We start from the raw sequence: 12,432 nt of genomic DNA on the forward strand, positions 1-12,432 counted from the left end.
ATGGGCAGCATCATTCTGTTCCATCGGTGAGGTCGGGGTTTCTGTAAATCACATCGATGTACGTCTTGTTTGAGGGATAACACCGAACTCTGAAACATCGAGTCGCTATATATTAAGTCGGTCCAGGTTTTACCAATGGAAGTCTCCAAACAGGAACTCGAATATCCGCAGATGTTGCTGAACTATATGGATGGGTTTATGATTTCTAAGGTAGGTCAAGATTTAACGGAGGTGGGAAAGTAATCCGTTCCCCAGGGCAATCGGGACATTTCTTCTCAGGTACTTTTACCAATTGCTTCGATTTAACACACACCTTGGGAGTCATTTTGAATTTGTGCGATTGTTGAAAAATGGATGACGGCGAATTAGGGAACTGAGATTTAAGACCGTAAGATATAGGAGCAGAATTAGGACATTTGGCCCATCGGGGCTGCTCCGTCATTCACCCATAGCTGATATGTTTCTCATCCCCATTCTCCCCATAACCCCTGATCCCTTTATTCATCAAGAACTCTGTCTTAAAGGCACTCAGTGATTTGGCCTCCATGGCGTTCCAAGGCAAAGAGGTCCACAGATTCACCACCCTCTGGCGGAAAAAATTCATCCTCATCTCTGTTTTAAAGGATCGTCCCTTTAGTCTGAGATTGTGCCCTCGGATTCTAGGTTTTCCTACTGGTGGAAACATTTTGCATCTCTTCAGAATTTTATTTCCAATTATTTCAAGAGAAATAAAAATTCAGAAGGGGGAACACCTTGCTTGACCAATCTTTTGAGGAAGTGACATCTCAGATGGGGCTGCAGGAACCCCTACGAAGGCATTTGGCCAGGTTTGGCAGGAAAGACGATGAGCCAAGCTCAAAGCTGTGCGAAAGAAGGAAACTCTTGAGAATAGATTGAAGGATGGAATTCAGTGACATACTTGATAGAGGAGTTACGCCCAGGTGTTATTCTAGATTCCCCCAGGTGACCAGTCCCGTCACTAATTTCCATCGATGAGCGATGTGTTTAGAAATGAAACACCGATTTATCAGAATTGCCGATGGCGCTAAGCCACGAGGACAGTACAAATGGAAACGGTAATTCAGAAATTACTGAGGCAGCACTGTTGCTTCAGGGTCCCAGGTTTGATTCCCGGCTTGGGTCACTGTCTGTGCGGATCTGCACATTCTTCCCGTGCCTGCGTGTTTTTCTTCTGGGTGCTCCGGTTTCCTCCCAGTCTAAAGATGTGCAGATTAGGTGGCTTGGCCATGCTATATTGCCCTTCGTGTCCAAAAAAGGTTAGGTGAGGTTACTGGGTTAGGGGGATAGGATGGAGGTGTGGGCTTAGGTAGGGTGCTCTTTCCATGGGTCGGTGCAGACTCGATGGGCCGAATGGCCTCCTTCGGCACTGTAAATTCTATGATATTAATTGGGACAAAATAAGTAAGTGGGCAGGAAAATAGTACACATAACATGCGACATATAAGAAGGAAAATTAGAGAACATATGTACTCTATGAATGGTGCTGAGGTAGTTGGAGATGAGGCTGAAAGTGAATCACAGTGTCAGCAAACTCAAGATTCACAGCTAATGCAGAGCAGCAACCAATAAGACCAATACCATGTTCAATGGACCCAATGTAGGAGAATAAACATCAAGAGATAAAATAGACCATAAGACCATAAGACATAGGAGCAGAATTAGGACACGCAGCCCATCGAGTCTGCTCCGCCATTCTATCATGGCTGATATTTTTCTCATCCCCATTCTCCTGCTTCTCCCCATAACCCCATGATCCCCTTATTAATCAAAAACCTACCTATCTCTGTCTTAAAGACACTCGGTGATTTGGCCTCCACAGCCTTCTGCGACAAAGAGTTCCACAGATTCACCACCCTCTGGCTGAAGAAATTCCTGCCCATCACTGCTTTAAAGGATCGTCCCTTTAGTCTGAGATTGTGTCCTCTGCTTCTAGTTTTCCTCCGATGTTCTGGTCAGACTAGCAAAGATATGGCTGGGGGCGGGGGGGGGGATTCCTTTTTCAGAAAGGGTAGGCATAGCAAAACTATTTCGACTTGTGGGGAAATCCAAAACTAGTGTTCGTAAACATTAGATACTCCTGAATGAATCCAATTCGCAATTCAGGAGAAGTGCTTCTTCTTAGAGAGTAGTTACAATGTAGCACTTGCTACCAAATAGGCAAATAGCACGGACGAATTTAAGGGGAAACAGGATTAATGTCAGTATTGATCTCCTTATTTGAAGGAAGGATATAAATGGATTAGAAGCAATTCAGAGAACGTTTACTAGACTCACACCTGGATTGGGTTGGTTGCCTTCTGAGGATCGGTTGGGCAGGCTAGTCTTGTATCCACTAGAACTGAGAAGAGTGAGAGCAACTTGATGGAAACATATAAAATCCTGAGTGATGTTAAAAGGATGGATATGGAGGGGCAGGTTTAGCATAGTGGGCTTAAACAGCTGCCCCGTAACGCAGAACAAGGCAGCAGCGCGGGTTCAATTCCCGTACCGGCCTCCCCGAACAGGTGCCGGAATGTGGTGACTAGGGACATTTCACAGTAACTTCATTGAAGCCTACTTGTGACAATAAGCGATTATTATTATTATTATTGTGGGAGATTCTAGAATTAGGGGGCCACTGTTTAAATATAACGGCTTGCCACTCAAGACAGGACTGCTGACAATTTCTCTCTCTCGGAGAACTCTCTTCCTCAAAAGACAGTGGAGGCACCATTTTTGAATATTTTCAAGGCGGAGCTAGATTGATTCTCGACATGCAAGGGGGTAAAAGGTTATTGGGAGGAGGTGAGAAGGTACAGTCAGATTAGTCTCAGGATCTTATTGGATGACAGAGCAAGCTCAAATGCCTGTGTCGGTGAATTGTTCTCCTAATGGAATATTGTTTCTGTTTAAAGGACAATTGAGGTGCAGATAATTTATGAGGAGTATTGAGTTTGATCCTGGCTAAACAGGTCAAGGGATATCTTGTGTGAGGAGACAGAAGAATATCTCATGCTTTGGATGCAGGTTATGCAATTAAGGGGAGGAGCCGTATGTGTCTGAAAGGTTAGTTCTTCCTGGGATTTTCATCTGAACAGAAATTTTGGTCCGAAAAGGTTCTCTCTCCAAAGACTTTGCACAGAAAGAAGCAAGTAGAATCCGGTTGTTAACTTTATTCATGAGTGATGTTTGAACTATGTTGGGTTGTTTAATTGGAATAGAGGGGCAGATTTAGGAAGTAAGTTAAAGTTTCTCTTTTACTGAAGAACTGTTGTAACTGTTAACTGTAAAACTACTTCTCTGGTGTTAATGTGGTTAATTATTTGTTTAAATTATAGTTTATTTTAACATAAAATATACCAATGTGTCAGTGTTATCATTCCTGTGGTGCACTAACATTTCCTCACAATTTTAGAAATTGCAAATAGTTGGGTTTTGTCCGGGATCCTAACATCCCTGAATGGATGAACAAGAATGAGCTGGTCGCATAACCTTCCTCATCTCTAATAATCTTGATCTGCATGGTAGTTAATGTGTTGACATTAACTGACTCCACTACCACTTTATACACTGACCACGCTGCGTGAACTGTCCACATCTAAACTGCTCATTTTTCAATCAGGACATTGCTTTGTCAACCATGAGGTGCACATTGCCCTCGCTGGCCATGATCCAGATCAGCATATTTAAATGGACCTGGTGTGATGGGACCTGAAGGGGCCTGGCAGGCCATTAGAGAGTCCAGGGTGGTCGGGAGCAGAGCAGGGTGGTACCCCTATATTCCATCTGGCTCCTGGGCACCTTGGTTATGCGAGTGTGGCTCCATGGCAGTGCCACTTGGTGTGGCACTGCCAGGGTGCCAGGGTGGCAGAGCCAAGGTGTATGGGTGCCAGGTTGGCACTGCCAGGGGTCAAGCCAAGGGGGTCCTTGCTCATTAACGGAGAGTGAGGAGGAGGTCAAAATGTCCAGAAGAAGGGTGGGGTGTGAAGGGGAGGGGGAGTCCAGAAAGTGGTTGGGGGGGCAGAAAGGGTGGGGAGGTGCACAGATCAGGGCTGCAGGTCAAAACGATTCCCCAATTTGCGAGGAGCCAGTCCTGCTGGCAAGCCCAGCCCACCAGTGCAGGAAATCACCAAAAGTGTGGCCTCGGCAAGGAGAAACTCCCCGTCGCCCAAAAAACCGACAAAGTGGCAGCAATTCACGGGGTGAATCTCAGCGCTGCAGCTGCCAAGAAACACCCTGCCAAACACTCCCAAAAGCAGACTTTGAGAGCGGCACGGAGGCGCAGTGGTTAGCACTGCTGCCTCACGGTGCCCAGATTCGATCCCGGCTCTGGGTCACTGTCCGTGTGGAGTTTGCACATTCTCCCCGTGTCTGCGTGGGTCTCACCCCCACAACCCAAAGATGTGCAGGATAGGTGGATTGGCCACGATAAATTGTCCCTTAATTGGAATTAAAAAAAAAAAGAAAACGGACTTTGTTTCTTGTCCGTTGACTCCTGCCCAACCCGTTTCCCGATCTCAATCTGATCTCCACTTTGAAGATACCCAGCCTGCTTAGTATTTGCTTTATTCTGACAGCTGCATCCACTCATTCGGAGTATCAGTGTCTGTATCTGTGACCCACAAAAGCCTGGGTTTCAGCCCCACTCCAAGACTTGAGTACAAAATTCAAGGCAGTAGTGAGGGAGTGCCGCACTGTCAGAGGTGCCGTCTTTTGGATGAGCTGTCAGACTGAGGGTTCATCTGCGCGCTCTAGTAGGTTTAAACAATCCCCTGCCACTAGTTCAAAACAGAACAGCAGACCTATCCCCAGTGTCCTGGCCAATATAGATCCCGCAATCATCATCACAGAAACGGATTAACTGGCTATTGTCACATTGCTGATTGTGGAGTTTGCTGTGCACATAATTAACTGTCATGTTTCCTACATTACAACAGTGACTGCTCTTCACAAGTGCTTCAATGGTGGTAAAGCGCTTCGAACATCTGGTGGTCATAAAAAGCACTAGATAAATGCAAACCCACCATTTGCTCTCTTGCAAATCTTTAAGTTTGCTTTTGTAGGTTTGTTTTGTATGTGTCCAACTGAGACCAGTGGACAGTTTTGTGTTTTCAATAAAATGCCGTTCCCTCAACTGACCTCTTGGAGAAAAATGGAATTGACGGCAATGCATGGACTCCCTTGATGGAACTGCCTTATTTTCAAGTCACAGGTCAACTCCAAGCAGAGTGATTGACACCACTGTGTACACCAATGAGTTGGAGGCTGTGCAGGACTTAAGCTAGTAAAATCTCCAGAAACAGCAGCAGGAGCAGGCCACTCACCTTCTCGAGTCTGCTCTGCTATTCAATGAGATCATGGCTGGTCTAATCTAGGCCACAACTCCACTTCCCAGCCTGTTTCCCATAACCCTTGACTCCCTATAGTCCAAGATCCCATCTTTCAACCTTAAACATATTTAATAATTCTGCCTCCATTGCTCTCTGCGATGCAGAATTTCAAAAGTTCATTCCCCTCTGAGAGAAGATATTCCTCCTTGTCTCCATCTGAAACAAGAGAACTCCTTATTCTCAAACTATTACTCCATTTCTAGATTCCCCCACAAGGTGATACATCCTTTCAGCATCAATCCTGCCAAACTCCCACAGAATCTTAGCTATTTCAATAATATAGAAAAATACAGCACAGAACAGGAACTTCGGCCCACGATGTTGTGCCGAACCTTTGTCCTAGATTAATCATAGATTATCATTGAATTTACAGTGCAGAAGGAGGCCATTCAGCCCATTAAGTCTGCACCAGCTCTTGGAAAGAGCACCCTACCCAAAGTCAACACCTCCACCCAACACTAAGGGCAATATTGGACACTAAGGGCAATTTATCATGGCCAATCCACCTAACCTGCACATCTTTGGACTGTGGGAGGAAACCGGAGCACTCGGAGGAAACCTACGCAGACAAGGGGAGGATGTGCAGACTCCGCACAGACAGTGACCTAAGCCGGAATCGAACCTGGGACCCTGGAGCTGTGAAGCAATTGTGCTATCCACAATGCTACCGTGCTGCCCTTAAGAACAAATAAATCTACACTATATCATTCTACCGTAATCCATGTACCTATCCAATAGCTGCTTGAAGGTCCCTAATGTTTCCGACTCAACTACTTCCCCTCAATCTTCTGAACTCCAATTCGTGGAGGCCTAACATACTCCATCTTTCCTCTTAAGATAAAGGCTTCAGCCTAAGAATCAACCTAGTGAACCTTCTTTGAACTGACTCCAGTGCGCGTATATCCCTCCTTAAATAAGGAGATCAAAACTCTACGCCAGTCAACCCAGGGTCGCGACCCGTGAAGGGGTGGTGAGCAGGTGTCGGGAGGGTCGCGGGGCCATGCATCGAGGCCTTTGTTATGGGCCAGGGCTTAGAAAACTCCAAAGTATATCATGGAGATCACCTGACTCACAACTTTTACTAGATTGTGGTATGGGGAGCACACGGCCCACTCTACAGGTGTGGTACAGCAGAAATTTAAAAGTAATTTTTAAAGCAAAACAATGTTTATTCGATGAACCCAGTTAACCTTTTTAAAACATACAGTGTACATCTTAGCAACTATCAATTCAAATACAGCTCCCAAAGAATACAACCCTCTAATTAACCCTTAAACTTTCCTTTTAACATCCATAAGACAAAAATCCTTTTTACAGCAGTATATCAGGTTTAAATTCTCTACTGAGAGCAGTTATCACTCTGAATTAACCAAATGATCAAGAGATAGTTTTTAGATGGCAGAGCGATCAAAATGACATGTTCTTTGGCTGGCTTCAGATCCAACACTAAAACGAAACCAAAAAAACACAGACACACCCAAGCTTTTCCTCAAAGTGAAACTAAAAAGCAGAGCCAGAGCTCAGCTCCACCCAAACTATGACATCACTGCAGCCACTTGAGCAGACAAATAATTTCTTAAAGTGACATTCCCATGACACCTTCTCAATCATGGGAAGAAATGCACAACGGCGCGACCAGATTTTTAAAATACCGGATGCGACCGGCTTTCAGAACACCATCCGTTCGGCGCTTGGGAGCCCCCTCAGTAGCGCGCAGGCCTGGACCCCCAGCGAGACAGAGCGTCGCCTCCTAACATCGGCCTGCTGACCCAGGAGCAGATTTTTTTCTAAATCGCTGGAGTCTTCCTGCATGGAGCAGCAGAGAACAGGTCACGTGCCCCATCCGCTGATGTCATGGCTGGGATTCTCCAACACCCCGCCGGGTCGGAGAATCTCCGGGGGAGGCGCGAGTCCCGCCCGCCACCCCGACACCCTATTCCCCGGTGCCGTTTTTCGGGTGGCGCCGGGGTTCCCGCCACGCTGGTCAGGGGCCGCTGACAGTGGCGTCCCCCCGGCGATTCTCCGGGCCCCAATGGGCCAAGTGACCGTAAGGTTTTGTCCAGTCCCGCCGGCGTGAATTACTCACCTCATGCACGGCGGGGCCTGGCAGGTGAGTATGCTGGGGCAGTCCTCGGGGGGGGGGGGGGGGGAGATTCGACCCTGGGGGGGGGGCCCCATGGTGGCCTGGCCTGCGATCGGGGCCGACCGATCTGCGGGCGAGCTTGTTCCGTGGGGGGATTTCTTTCCTCCGCGCTGGGCCCCGATAGGGCTCCGCCATGTTGCGCGGGGGCCGGCGCGGAGAAGAGAACCCCCGCGCAGGCGCGGAAATACGCCGGCCGGTCCACGCATGAGTGAGATCACGCCGGCCGTTCCGCGCATGCACGAACTCGCGCCGTCCCTTCGGCGCCGGCTGGAGCGGCACCAACCCCTCCGGTGTCCACCTAGTCCCAAAAGTTCAGAGAATTCCTTACTTTCGGTGGCTGTTGACGCCGGTTTTCCCGCCGGCGTGGGGATTTAGTTCCCAGAAGGGAGAATCCCGGCCCATGTGTTTTGGCCGTGAGAGAGAATCCTCCATTTTGTAGCTGCCAGCAGCGCTTGTGTGAACTCCAGGGCCTCTGGTGAACAACTCATTGAGAAGAAGCCGAAAACAGGAACAAAGCAGCATAGAGATGATTACATGATGTATGGGTTATTAATTGTGCCACTGCAAATCAGGATTCAAAGTTCATGTGTGTTATATGCAGGGAAGCACTGGCACATGGAAGTTTAAAACCCTCAAAACCTCATAGATATTTAATGACTCGCATGGCGAGTTCGAGGACAGACCTCTTTATTTTTTTCAATGGAGATTTAAATCACAAAAAGGTTAGGAGGGGTTATTGGGTTACGGGGATAGGGTGGAAGTGAGGGCTTAAGTGGGTCGGTGCACACTCGATGGGCCGAATGGCCAACTTCTGCACTCTATGTTCTATCTCAAATGCCTCCACATTTATTTGAGGGTAAATGCGATTCAAAGTATTAGATAGTGCTGGTTTAGCTCACTGGGCTAAATCGCTGGCTTTTAAAGCAGACCAAGGCAGGCCAGCAGCACGGTTCAATTCCCGTACCAGCCTCCCCAAACAGGTGCTGGAATGTGGCGACTAGCGGCTTTTCACAGTAACTTCATTTGAAGCCTACTTGTGACAATAAGCGATTTTCATTTCATTTTCAGGTATTCTGAAACAGGAGTGTTCCAATTACCAGTACGAACTTCGCCTTTTCAAAAATAATTTTTGCTGAGGAGGGATTATTGGCCAGAGTTCCGGAAGAAGCCATTGAAATTTTACGAGGCATTTCACAGAATTAAAAAATTGTTACAATAGAAGTCATTCAGCCCATCCCTTGTAAAGTTTCAATGACTTCTCCCTGTAAGCCTGCACATTCTTTCTTTTTAAATTACAGTGCAATTCCCTTTTGAGTGCCTCGATTGAACCTGCCTCCACCTCATCATCAGCAGTGCAGTCCAGACTCTAACCCCCCGCTATGTGAAAATGTTTTCCTCATTTTTGCTTCTTTTGGCAATTACTTTGAATCTGTGCCCTCTCATTCTCAATCCAAACACAAATAGGAACAGTTTCTTCCCATCCACTCTTGTTATATATGTGGGTTACTGTAGTTGTGTGCTCTGTCTCTTTCGGAACCCAGTCACGAGACTGACTTGACTTCGGCTACTTTGTGGACTTCTGGGGGAGTTTAGCTCCAAACCTTGTACAGTAAAGACCTATTCAATATACCTCTGTTAATCTTGCATCAAACCCACGTGCTCTGTTTAGCATAGGGCTAAATCACTGGCTTTGAATGCAGACTAAGGCAGGCCAGCAGTGTGGTTCAATTCCCATAACAGCCTCCCTGAACAGGCACCAGAATGTGGCGACTAGGGGCTTTTCACAGTAACTTCATTGAAGCCTACTTGTGACAATAAGCGATTTTCTTTTCATTTCATTCTGCAGTTCTATTTCTTTTGTCCTGCTCGTTTAATGATACAAGTCTCTCCAGGCCCCTCATGATTTTGAATACCTCTATCAGATCTTCTCTCAGCCTTCCCTTCTGTAGTGGTGCCATGGTTGTGTTGTAATTCACTGACTGGCCACGAGGAGTCTCACTGGTATATAGGTCAGGTGGCCCCTCAGACTGGCTGGAGGAAGCAGAAGAGAGGTTGCTTGTGCTTTATCTTACTGTTATTCATCTGTTGTTTTGTATATAGTTTATCCACAGTTAATGTTAATAAATCATTTATAGCTTTAGCTACAAGTGTCCTTGTAATATAAATCAGGCCATCCAACAAGAACATTACACCTTCTCCAAGGAAAACTGTCCGAACAATCTACCTTTATAACTGAAGTTCCTCGTCCCTGGAACCAATCTCATGATTTTTTTTTCGCACTTTCTTCAATGCCTTCACATCCTTCTGAAGGTGTGGTGCCCAGTATTGGACGCAATATCCCAGCTGTGGCCAAGCTAGTGACCAGAGTGCTACCAACCTCACCAAACTGACACAAAAACTTAAGGGTCAACCTCCCTGGTAAGAATGGTTAAAGTGCGCAGCAGGTTCTGCGCGATTTTCGATGAGTTGTCAGATATTTCCGGTGAGTCAATGAATTAACCATGGAGTCTCCTCAAAGTCTTGACAATTCCACCAATTTCCGTGAACAGAAAAGAGAAAATAACTAACTGGCATACCTCTGATGTGCACTTTGCCTGTAGACAATGTTTGCTGCCTGCGAGCTGGGAGTATTTGATCTTCTGCTGGAGGTTGGAGGGCCACTCTCTTCCAACGCCATTGCAGAGAGGCTTGGCACCAGTGCTGATGGCATGGACAGACTCCTCGCTGCGTGTGTCGGACTTCGGCTTCTGGAGGTCAAGGAGCACCAAGGTGAAGGTAATCAAACTCCAAACATGTTTTAGTTACCGAAGCATTTTGTGTATGATTGTGCGTGTGGAAGTTGGGTGGCTGGGGGTGGGGGTTTAGAGGGGGATGTTAAGTGGAGGGAGTGCAAATTACAGAACTAGAATTTGTTTTCATTTGCACTTTTAATTAATTCACTCTGTGCATTATTATTAGTACATGCACAACCTCGTTCTCATGCATTCCTGTCTGTGATCCAGAAATAGGGCAGCACAGTGGCCTAGTGGTTAGCACAGCTGCCTCACGGCGCTGAGGTACCAGGTTCGATCTTGGCTCTGGGTCACTGTCCGTGTGGAGTTTGCACATTCTCCCCGTGTCTGTGTGGGCTTCGCCCCCACAACCCAAAAATGTGCAGAGTAGTGGATTGGCTGTGCCAAATTGCCCCTTAATTGGAAAAAATAATTGAGTAATCTAAATTTATTTTTAAAAAAGATAACACAGGAAAAGTTGTATACTGGAATCTCTCTGCGAAAAGTAGTGCACAGGGACAATCGAGCTAATTAAAGGGTAAATGCCCCAACATAGCTTCCAAACTATGGAGTAGCTAGTCCTGCGGAAGACAATGGCATAGTGGTGAGGTCACTTCACTAATAATTCAGAGACCCCAGTTAAAGCTCTGGGGGGGGGGGGGAACTTAACTGGCCTCAAATCCCACCAAGCTGTTGGAACTTAAAATCAGTAACATCTGGAATTGAGAGTTCGTCTCAGTAACGGTGACCATGGAGCTATCATCGGTTGTTGTAAAATGCCCTTTGGGGAAGAAAGTATGCCTCCTTCCCAGGCCTGGCCTATATGTGACTCCAATGGCACTTAACTGCCCCCTGAAATGGCCTAGCAAGCCACTGAGTGCAAAGGCAATTAGGGAAGGGAACACGTGTTGGCTTTGCCAGTGACGCCCACATTCCAACAAAGAATTTTTAAAAAATCCAACTAATTTTTCACCAAATGGAAAGTTTCATAACCATGAACAAAGAACAAAGAACAATACAGCACAGGAACAGGCCCTTCGGCCCTCCAAGCCTGTACTCGTCATGATACCAACCTTTGCGAAAACCCTCAGCACTTGTGCCGCATCCCTCTATGTCCATTCTAGCCATGTGTTTGTCGAGATGTCTTTTGAACGGTGTTAATGTATCTGCTTCCACAACCTCCCCTGGTAACGCGTTCCAGTCACTCACCGCCCTCTACGTAAAAAACCTGCCTCGCACATCTCTTCTAAACTTTGCCCCATGGACCTTAAACCTATGGCCCCTGGTGATTGACCCCTCCACCCTGGGAAAGAGGGCCAGCCCATCCACTCTATCCATGCCCCTCATAATCTTGTAGACCTCTATCAGGACACCCCTCAACCTCCATCTTTCTAATAACAAAGAACAAAGAAATGTACAGCACAGGAACAGGCCCTTCGGCCCTCCAAGCCCGCGCCGACCATGCTGCCCGACTAAACTACAATCTTCTACACTTCCTGGGTCCGTATCCCTCTATTCCCATCCTATTCATGTATTTGTCAAGATGCCCCTTAAATGTCACTATCGTCCCTGCTTCCACCACCTCCTCCGGTAGCGAGTTCCAGGCACCCACTACCCTCTGCGTAAAAAACTTGCCTCGTACATCTACTCTAAACATTGCCCCTCTCACCTTAAACCTATGCCCCCTAGTAATTGACCCCTCTACCCTGGGGAAAAGCCTCTGACTATCCACTCTGTCTATGCCCCTCATAATTTTGTATACCTCTATCAGGTCTCCCCTCAACCTCCTTCGTTCCAGTGAGAACAAACCAAGTTTATTCAACCGCTCCTCATAGCTAATGCCCTCCATACCAGGCAACATTCTGGTAAATCTCTTCTGCACCCTCTCTAAAGCCTCCACATCCTTCTGGTAGTGTGGCGACCAGAATTGAACACTATACTCCAAGTGTGGCCTAACTAAGGTTCTATACAGCTGCAACATGACTTGCCAATTCTTATACTCAATGCCCCGGCCAATGAAGGCAAGCATGCCGTATGCCTTCTTGACTACCTTCTCCACCTGTGTTGCCCCTTTCAATGACCTGTGGACCTGTACTCCTAGATCTCTTTGACTTTCAATACACTTGAG

At 46.9% G+C, this 12,432-nt stretch overlaps 1 protein-coding gene across 1 annotated transcript in view; it reads left to right on the forward strand.

Moving 5' to 3' along the window:
- Position 1: 1 nt before the first annotated feature.
- Positions 2-12,432, forward strand: part of LOC140391467 (acetylserotonin O-methyltransferase-like) — a 51,277-nt gene continuing 38,846 nt past the window's right edge. Inside the window, exons 1-2 of the mRNA XM_072475975.1 lie at positions 2-210; positions 10,134-10,308. Coding sequence (XP_072332076.1) covers positions 136-210; positions 10,134-10,308 — 250 coding nt within the window. The 5' untranslated portion in view covers positions 2-135. The remainder of the gene's footprint in view (positions 211-10,133; positions 10,309-12,432) is intronic.

Source organism: Scyliorhinus torazame, chromosome 15 (genome assembly GCF_047496885.1).
Source record: "Scyliorhinus torazame isolate Kashiwa2021f chromosome 15, sScyTor2.1, whole genome shotgun sequence".
Classification (NCBI taxonomy): domain Eukaryota; kingdom Metazoa; phylum Chordata; class Chondrichthyes; order Carcharhiniformes; family Scyliorhinidae; genus Scyliorhinus; species Scyliorhinus torazame.